This window comes from Ostrea edulis, chromosome 7 (assembly GCF_947568905.1).
Source record: "Ostrea edulis chromosome 7, xbOstEdul1.1, whole genome shotgun sequence".
Classification (NCBI taxonomy): domain Eukaryota; kingdom Metazoa; phylum Mollusca; class Bivalvia; order Ostreida; family Ostreidae; genus Ostrea; species Ostrea edulis.
In genome coordinates, this window is record NC_079170.1 from 77,363,344 (window position 1) to 77,374,479 (window position 11,136).

General features: G+C 35.4%; 1 protein-coding gene across 1 annotated transcript; it reads left to right on the forward strand.

Moving 5' to 3' along the window:
- Positions 1–454: 454 nt before the first annotated feature.
- Positions 455–10,394, forward strand: LOC125655988 (uncharacterized). The gene is made up of 5 exons (XM_048886539.2): positions 455–1,126; positions 3,618–6,654; positions 6,932–7,096; positions 8,061–8,206; positions 10,038–10,394. The coding sequence occupies exons 1-4, from the start codon at positions 1,124–1,126 to the stop codon at positions 8,201–8,203; spliced, it is 3,348 nt and encodes a 1,115-aa protein (XP_048742496.2). The 5' UTR covers positions 455–1,123; the 3' UTR covers positions 8,204–8,206; positions 10,038–10,394.
- The last annotated feature ends 742 nt before the right edge of the window (positions 10,395–11,136 follow it).

The window sequence follows — 11,136 nt, forward strand, 5'->3', positions numbered from 1 at the left end:
GTATAACTGTATATATTAAAGTTAAACATTGAAATTTTATTTTCATTCGAATGGGAAAGAGGAACCGACAGCGCCGCACGAAGTGGACTACATGATATGCAAAGAATATGATTCCGAACATGTTCTGCACAACTTTAACCCACATGGCTTGCTTAGTCAGAGAAAATACATAAACGAGTGGGATAAATAAATGTATCTTTAATTTTTCATGTTATAATGTGTAAACAAGTGAAGAACACTACCAAGAAGGAAAATGATTTATTACTAATACATGGAAATGTCACGGTTTTTTTGGATGCATGTAAATAAGTGATATAATAAAGCACGAAGGTTGTTGATATTTCATATCTGAGTCATTTGTCGTATATGCTTTCAGATATGAAAAGGAAACTATATCCTGGTGAATTCCGTACGTCAAATGAAAAACTCGCATTAATAAAGATAAATGATAATCATTCAACTTCATGAATTTGGGAAATGACCACGCTTTATCTGCTTATATATATAGCATTTGTGTGAAGAGGGAGGGAGACTGATGTTTCAGACCGATATCGGCGATCCGTTCTACGAGCTCTGACTTCTTGATATTTTTTAGATGTTCTGTGGCATTTTGTCATTGGTTTTGATGTTAGATATACCTGTCCGCTCCTCATGCTAAACCGTCATCAGCTAGTACCAAATAATGTGTTCAATAGCAGTTAATTACTAGTAGAGCATTAATCTATGCACAGTGTGGAATGTAATTTTAGACTGAAGACAATCAACTGTTTGATAAGAATTGATCAGTGAATAGCTCACAATTGATCTTTATAGTGGATAAGAAGACTATTTTTATCAGAACTTTGCATACATTACACGTCTGACTGAATGTGATCCGGAGAAAGGAAATCGTTTCCTTCATTTTCGGTGTGATTATCGCAGAGACCAGACGTGTATGCTTTTTTGGATTTATTTTTTTCACATCATGCTCAGATACGGACATGTGTCATTTGACTAAGGGACCCAGAAACGACATTGTACATTGCCAATAAAGCACCGGAGTTCTCTGCTACTGCAAAATCATAATTAACAGTTTGAATTAATTGACTTTATTCAGTTGATATCCAAATCCAGATTGTGCAACATGGTAAGTTATTTTTGTTTTCATTTCACCAACTTAACATTTCATTATTTACTTCCATTCTTTGTAAACGACGAAGTACATCTTTGTAAATCACTTGATAAATAAATATTGCTAAATTTTAAGTCGTAGTTAATAATTTAATGTGCCTAAAATGTCAACGCTTCGAAAGAAAAAAATAAGAGAAAATGAATCGAAACGCAATTCGCAGACATTGAAAACACAACAATTAATGATATAACAGTGCTGGATAATATAGTTTTACGATTCTATATATTGGTTCTTTCAATTATATATAATTTTGATAATGCAATTCCCTAAAAGCACGAAAACGTCAACAGCAAGTAAAAACTACGAAAGTGAAATAAAGGACACGTTATTTGTATCAAATAAATGGGTATTACAGAGTATTGAGATTTGAATATTATTAATTATATAAACAAAACGTGTAATCCAAGGAGGAAATAGTATTTATGTATTGGCAAATATACGATTATTTTATGTAAAATAAGACCACTACATCCAATGCAATGGTAGCTCAAATGAATACGTCAACATCTAAGCAAATCAAATCAAATTTTACATATTTTTTATTGTTACTATTATCATTTATTACATTCCTTCAAACTTAATTCGGAATAATTTAAACTATTTTCTTCTGTCTTTAACAAAAATGAAAACAAGCAGACAATTCTAGGTCAAGATAGTCTTTTTCAGCCCACTCCTCTGATTTCCGTTAATTCACAACAAAATAATACCGTTTATAAATTTTTAATCAGGGGAATTAAAGCAGCTTAATGACAGATATAAACACGTCGTTGGGACGAATTGCTTTATTTCTGTAGCCGTAAATTACCTTTTAGTATGACATGTCTAAAGAATTTCAAATTATATTTTCCAAATTAAGTAAGAAAAATGAGAGTTCTTATGTTCCTGTCACGATTAATGATCGTTACGGTGGATGAAGATAATGGTATATTAAAGGAGGCAATTAACGTGCCATGATTACGTAGAAAGAAAACCCCCATTTCATTGTGCTGTCTATTATAACCTACATGTAGCTCTTGATTTTGCATTCGTTGGTTTTATGTATCATAAAAGTGCAAACATACTACTGTGCGAATTTTTCACCTTTACAGCTAATTTCGATTATTAGCTAATGTTATCGCACCATTTTATTTAGTTGGTGTCAGACATCTAGATATATGCGGTAGTCATTGACATTATTGTCTAAATGTATCCTAAATCACCATAAATGATTATCCAATTACAAGAAAGGGGAAGATAACGAACAGTGATAAATTTTATAAATCCCATAAGTAATACAAAATAAATAGTTGGGCAAACACGGAGCCCTGGACACACCAAAGGTGGAATCAGGTGTAGTGGGACCTAGAGTAGGGTAAACGCAGACCCCTGAACACACCAGAGGTGGAATCAGGTTTGGTGGGACCGAGAGTAGGGTAAACGCAAACCCCTGAACACACCAGAGGTACACGATAATGCGCATAAGAGAAGTAAGAATCCCATGCTGGCTGATCACACCTGCCGTTATTTTATATCTTGATCTGATAAATGGAGTGATCTTTGATCAAGATCAGTAAGAAATGAAGGACTTAAAGTTTGGCATGGAACAGGTCACAAACGATTCGGCACAATCATAGGTTGTATTCACAATTTGATTATTATGACGACGTCAAATTTAAATTGAAATGATTTTTAACGACGCTTGCAAAACTCCTGTAATATCAACCTATTTTCCGGTATCCTACTTCGATTTAGAAATTAAACATATGCAAAAATATTCTCATGTATCAGATACATTGAGAGACATACATCATATGAAAGTGATAATGGAATATTGCTACATGAATATGGGGATTTGGCAGTGGAGAAGGTCAAACTGTATTGTTAGTTTGCCTTTACTGTCTATGTTCAATAGAGTATCTAAATATCAAACAGAAATGGAAAACTGTGTGGTTTCTTTTATCGGTTATATCAAATAGACATGTGATTAAAAGTGATTATTGATAAGAAATAAAACGTCGTTAACACATGTAAATGTCAAGATAAAATTTTACACTAGTATTACATATCGCAGCAACTTTAGTCTTAATCCCTTTTTATCACAACCATATTCACTTTCATGAGGTCGAATTGAATTACTGTGGTGCTCGCATCTTACTTAACCATATTTCCCCATTTACATATGACTGTTAACATTTGATAGAAACACAACACAAGTATCATTCCAACAGCATACACGGCATAATAGTTTGGAAATCAATAATGCAAGATATAAGAGTACAAATTGATGCAATGCCACAATCATAAAATAAATGAAAACAAAAACAGAAAAAAAAAACGTTTGAAAATAGCAATACCCACAATTCCGTGGAATAATTTTTTCGGTAACGGAAGCTTTTTGTGGAAATATTTTCAAACAGCAGTATTTCGTAATATGTCATCACATTATGTCGGGTGTTTTGCTTTGTAGATGTCTGGTCAGGAAGTACAGCTGGTTGTTCTTCTCCTATCCTGGAATTTACTCGTCTCCGCACGATATACTGAATATCAGGGATTTATCACCCCTGATCAGAGCTCCGGTTCACTCGGTGCTCTCAGCAGTCCTGGATTTGGTGGGAATGGACGAAATGCTGCGATCGTTGACAATGGTTTACTCAATCCAAAACAAATGCATTCATCTTTGTCATCATTATCTAGTTTTGATAATTTTATGGATAAAGTTCAGCAACTTCCTGAGAAAATGCCACTCGTCGTACCTTCTAACGATCCCATGCCTTCTGTGGCGTATCATTCAGTGCCACTGGCTAAGAAAGACCCTACTCTACCAATTGAGAACATGCTTGATGTTGATATCATCCAGAAACAGACACCAAATAATTCTCCATCTAGAAAAACATCTATGGCAGGTCAAATAGATGTCACTGATCAAAAGAGAGCATTCACCGTTGATCAACCGACAGTGAAAAAAGCTGTTAACAGGCGAAAAACAAATCCAGATAGACACAGTATCCCATCTCCTCAACCAAACAAGGATACTAGCAGAAAACAAACAATACAGAAGAGTAAAAAGCCCAAATCCATTCGATTCATGAGTGGCAACGAAGTGTTTAGACCCGGTCAAAGGAAAGCTATCTATAAATTTACTGGTACGTCTTTCACAAGATCCCCTAGTCAGACGAAACGACCAACCCAAAAGACAAAGGTGCCTAAGTTTGATACGCCACAAGAATCAAATAACCAGAATAAAATGACAAAACAAACAACGCTTGATAGGATCATGTTTGGGGATATTTTTACCACGGAATCTCCTGTAACCATATGGCGGCAGAGTGTTCAGCGAGGTCATTCTGGAAGCACAAAAAGTATTAGTGTACCTATTGCAAGTCATCTTCAAAACGAGTCGCCTACAACGCCTCCTCAAAAGAAGTACTCATTTGTGAATCCAACTAAAACTGCCGTCGTTGGCAGTCACATTATCACAGAAGATAATCCACCCTCGGATATTATAGTAAACCATCATGAAACGTCATTATCTGAGAGGAATAGAGCGTTAAGTAGAAGTAGATATAATGAAGTATATCAAACACAGAAGTCCCCTACACAGCGCAATCAACGGCAGCCAATTAAATCATCATCGTCATTATCTAATATGAAATTAAAAAAATCGAATTCAAATAATGAGTCACAGCCAGTTGCTAATCCTACGCATGTTGTATCAGATCCATATGCAGTGGCAGACATTATTGTAAGCAGCAATCAGCAAGGTGCACTTTACCAGAATAGGGATGCTAGTGCTAAAAAACAAGACACTAGGAATCATCTTCAGAATGGCAATAGACGAAATGTCCATGGGTCCAATCGTATGAATAATTTCAATGTTGAAAACCGAAAAGAAAAACCTATGAGGGAGGTTCTAGACTTCCAAAATAGTGGACTAGGTTTGGGATCACTTTCGAATCCTCGAAATGTAAAGTTAAACAGCCAGAATTGGGTGAATAAAAACAGATTAACAACTACCCATCAACAGAAAAAGTTGTCAGCAGCAGCTCATAGAACACATAAAAACAAGGAATTGGTACAAAAGAATACTTTATTAGGTAACACAGAATTCATAGCAAGTCACGGGCAAACAGAAATTCCTAAAAAGCATGCTTCAATCTCAGAACTCCACTCATCCACACAACAAAGACCACCACAGGCCAACAATCCTTCTCAGAATCGTATTGGAAGAATACATAGTACATCTCAGAACACAAATACAAATGGAAATCCATCTCATCAACATGGGAAATACCCAACTAACAATCAAAAACTGTTCTCAAAGACGCAAAGCCAGCAACAAAGACGCATGGAGAGACCGGTTACGGATAAAAAACAATCCTTGAATGCGCAAACGAATCACCATTCTCACTGGCAAAGCAAATCGCACCCTACCCAGTCGCACAGTATAAATCAACAAAAACATCAAACTCAGATCAGAAATCGTGCCCGCGAGCCAGTTGTTCAACAACAGAAAAAGAAAACACCCAGAGTCCCAAACAATTCGGTAGGCAGCTCGCTTTCAAACCCTGGGGTACATGTATCTAACATTCAACGAAAAGTTATCCAGTCTCAGACTGCTACAAAAAATCAACATAAGCATTTGAAGGAACCCGTAAGGAATCAAGACCAACTTCAGACACACTTTCGAAAACCAGAAGTAAACAATGTTCCTTACACAATCGTTGATGTACCACCATCCCCTGCAGAATACTTTCATAAATCAGTTAGCCATATTCCGCGATCTGAAAATGTAAAAAGTGTCCACAAAATACAATCTGGAAACACCTTATATAGGGATCAGAATTCACACAATCCCGGGGCACTCCGAGCTGAATATAACTTAAGAAATGATATAGTGGAAACCAGACATTACAATCTCCTTGACGCGCTTCCACCTAGCAACTCTTTGAATTCTGCAGCTAATTATAACAGACTTCCAGACCAAAGTGTTTTCCAGATGGAAAATGCGAATTCCCTATATCCTAAACCTAATCAGCATCAACGTCAAAACAAACAGGTGGCTGCGACGAAAGGTCAACAGAAAAATTACCAGCATACGCAAAACAATATGATCAACCCAGGGGCAGCGAAAATAAATCCACTAGATGCTTCGGCGATAGATGCATCATTCAATATTCCAAAAGAATTAATGGGTAATCCAAATATCCAAATGTTGAATATCGAAAATCCTGTGCAAAGTGGATACTCATTGGATGGTATCAATATTTTGGACATTAAGCCCATTAAAGGATTGTCACCAGACATTGTTCAGATTTCGAAAGTGACGAACAAAATACCCATCATAGAAATTCCTATTAACTACAATTATTATGACACAACAACTATTCCAGCTGTGCAACGAAATACAAATTTACATACAGCTTCTTCCTTAGCATCACATGGTTACGCTTCAGAAACGGCATTCACGAAAGCTCCAGAAATGCTCCAAAGAACAACCAAACGAAGTAAGTTAATGCAGATTATTTTCAGAAAGACAGTTTTAATTGACACTTCATGCATTTAATAGTATAATATAATCCTCGTTTGCAACTTAATGTGCACAAAGGCAAACATACTTTTCCATACAGAAAATTGTCTAATTATCTATGGAGTTATTTCTATTAAAAGTGTTATTTGCGAATTTATCGTCAACAAAATCGATTATTTTCCAATACTAGCTTTATGTTTTTTCTGAATCTTTCAGATAACAAAATCTAATTAAATCCTTGCTTATATTTGCAGCATGTTCCTATGAAGCTAACCCTTTTAACAAAAACCAGTATGCCATGAGCCATTCGGAAGCCTTGGCAGGAAGGTTTACGTCAAAATGTCCTGCAGGGCTTGATTTTCGTGCCGATAGATGTCGCTGTGATTGGCCGGAAGCGCCTGTCAACTCAAACGGAAAATGTAAGAAAAATACATCTAGATTTCTACCATTTTTACTGAGATGCCCTATAGACATTGTGAAATAATCCGTGAAACAAACTATTAAGTAGTAAAATTCGTAATACGAGTTGGAAAATTCAACAATTCATTGGTTAAAATCTACTTTCAGATTAATACACAAGATGTTGAATATTGCAACTATTTTAGTAGTTGAGGTGTTTCGTAATGAAGCATTTCATCCCTCTGCAAGACCCCCGGACGCAAACATTGCAATCATCAAAATTGAAATTCAGAGAATCATCGATATGAGATTCTAATTAAGCAAATACATTTTATCTTTTTGACATGGTCTCACAAATCAAATCTTAATGACAGACTATGAATATAAAGCACATCTGCAAAACGTTCAGTTTGATAGTTATTACAAAGGTTAAGATTGCACACAGTATATCATGTGCTTGTGACTTGCTTGTCGATGGCATATTCCTGTCACACAACGCAATGAATCAAAAGGTTACATTACATTTCATATTTATTAAATGCAACAAATTACATAGATTTATGGAATTATGTATAATTAATTATATACACCATCCATAAGGGGTCAGGTCCACATCATAAACTTTATCTGCTTGAAAATATAAACATTAACATTCTTTAATCGTTAATGTAATCAGAATATGATGAAGGTCAGAAAGTTATGCTTATAGCGATGTGCGACTAATTTTATCTCCCACTTCAGGAAATATAAATCACGGGGCAACTGTTGGGGGTTAATGATGCATTTCACTTATGACATCAATGATTGATGAAATAATTTGAAAATACACGACTGACTATGACCAACATGAAAATATATAGTACCTACAAACATGTACTATTCGAAAAATGAATTCATTAAATCAGTCATGGGGGATGAAATAAATAGTTGACCAAATGAAAACACTATTCATATTTTAATAAAAGTATTTTGTTTGCTTTTCAGCTTGCAATTATGTAGTAAATCCGGGGAACCGGAAGCAGTATGCCAATAGCATAGAAGACGCACGGGCGGGAAAGCTGTTTGACTGTCCAGCTAGTTTACACTTTAGTGAGACGAAATGTCGCTGTGATTGGCCTTGGCCGTGATAGGTATACTGTTTTAGATAGTGTATATGTGAAGGATTCAAATCTCAGAATTTCCAAATTGCGAAAGATAACGAATTACGAGCACACTGTTAGGAGAGCAGTTATGCTTTATAGTTGTATAGCCACTATTTACCACAGTCCAGTTGGTGACGACCTGTAATTCTCAAAACATTTTAAGAAATACCATTATTATATATATTCAGAAGATACTTTATTTCACTGGTTTTGTTTTACATGTGCACTAGTGGAGAATGTAATTATTTACTCGTTATTTCACAAGCCGCAGTTTGCTTTAATGACATATATTCCTTTCACCTTCTGAGGTGAAAAAGTTCAATACACACGTTTGGTCGAACGATTGCATAAAATTGGTGGGAGAATGTTTTGTCTGTTGCAAGCAGAAATTAATTACGTCCTATACTTAGTTGCAATATACATTCATTTTGTTTCATTTCCCTTGAAAAAAAAAACTTTAAAAAAAGATATTCAAATCTATTTCTTATTAGTATTAATATATATACATTTCATGGTTTACATTGACTTTTGGGAGATATTACAACTGGAAGAATGTGCTTTCTAATATCACTGCCAACAATGTTTATTCATTAAATCTATTTTATAATTAAACCGAAACCATAAACCTCATCTTAATTATCAATATTAATTAATTCCTTGTCAACCGCATTGAACCGTGCTTTTATTGGTCTACCGTGTTCCCATTAAGAAAATTGAAATGGTAATAGTCATTGTTGAATATAGTCGAATTTGATATATTTCTGTCTATCAATTTATTTATCTATCTATCTATCTATCTATCTATCTATCTATCCATCTATCTATCTATTTATCTTATAATATCTTTTATACACTAATTAAAACACTTTTAAAACATCCCACTGTTTACGGATACGAGTGTGATTCATCACTAAGTGTGCTTACTAAGATGCATCACGTTTCTGTACTTATCATTATGTAGTACCTATTAAACTGCTGAAAATATTTATCCATTTTAGACGACAGTCCCATGCACAATAATGTTACATAAACCATAACAAACCAGCATCTGATGTATAAACTATAATTTAAAAAAAATGACATTCCCCATGATTGCCTATTTTCTCACCAATGCTGCAGATAAGTGAATCATTTTAATTTATTATTAGTATTTTTAAGCTTGCCGTAGAAAAGATTTATGATTTTGTCAGCCACTTTTTTCTTTCTCGTTAAAAACAGCCTTATTAATAATCTGCACCTAGGTTAATTATAACGATTCAAAGGTAGTTAAATTTAAATGAGGTCCGCGAAGAGACAAACGTTTCACGTTTTTATATTTTTTGCGTTCAACCGACGGAGTTTAGAGGGAAACAGAAATAGATTTTTATTTCTCTTTCCGTGAGATATTTGTCAGGATAATTAACCCTTGTATCCCCGCCTGTCAGGGAGCAAACATGTGACAGGAATTTCGAATATGGCGTGAACCTTTTAACATATCAATCACGACCATAAACTGCTGGACGTTTCGTAATAATGACGGCTTTAAAATCTGCAGGATTAATAATAAGTGCATCTCAAATAAAACGAGTTGAAGGTGGAAAACATAACCAACCTATAACCCAGTGAACACGTCAATAAAAAGCCGGCATGATATATTTATAGGAAAATTAAACACAAAACATTGTTTACAACAAGTATGACATGTTTGTAAGAGTTCATTGACAATATTTCGGTCCCATGATAGTAAGATGTTCCATGAGTTAGATATTTGTTGTTTCCATCTGACACGCTGATCTTCTGGTGAACATTTTCCCTATTTCCTCTGGTTTTATTTTGACAGAAACTCTAATGACACGATACTCCCGGTGATTATGCCGACATGGGAAGCGGTGGGGGCTGGCCGGCCATGTGTATGGCACTCGATCTCAAAGCGTGGATATACAGACATTTCCAGCGAACACATGAAACATACAGTGATATTGAGTGCTGTTGTGATAACTTATTCATGTTAGCGTAAATTGTGCACATTATGAAAACTATTGAATTTGTTGTGTATATATTTATGACTGTATTTCATATGAATGTTGTTAACAGACTTTTCACTTGTGAAAATCTTCACTGATATTGTTTTTGTACATTGTATCACATTGTATCTAATCATTGATAATTAATCATAAATCGTAAAATAACTACTTAATAACTTGTGTTTGTTTTCAGTTTGAAATGTTAGTGTAGGGATCATTCCTATAAATGTAAATCATCGGGTGATCTCTCTCTCTCTCTCTCTCTCTCTCTCTCTCTCCCTCTCTCTCTCTCTCTCTCTCTCTCTCTCTCTCTCTCTCACAGTATACATATCCCCCAGTAAGAGAATGCTATGCTACGCGTAATCTGAATGGTTTAGACAGTCACGTACCACGGTTGATAACATTTCATATCTCCCCATCATATTTCACCTCTTTGGCGACCTCGTTTTTTTTCCATATTTTCATAGTTCGTAAGGCACAGCATATAAGGGTATCTGATGAAAGGCAAATATAACAAACAGTGATCAATCTCATAACTCCTATAAGCAATACAAAACAGATAGTTGGGCAAACACGGACCCCTGGGTATGCCAGAGGTGGGATCAGGTGCCTAGGAGGAGTAAACATCCCCTGTTGACCAGTCACACCCGTCGAGAGCCCTATATCTTTATCAGGTAAACGGAGTTATCCGTAGTCAAATTTGTGTGTCAAGAACCGCCTAACAAGCGGTATGGAACAAGTCTGACAGCATTTGAACCCGTAATAGGTTGCATTGGCAAATTAGATCATAGACCGTAGAATTTGCGAGATGTTGACTTTAGACGAGACTGTTGACCCCCCCCCCCCTTCCAACACCAAGCTCTTGTGTATCAAATCAGTGGGAATATATAAAACAAGCCTGCAAACGATAATAGA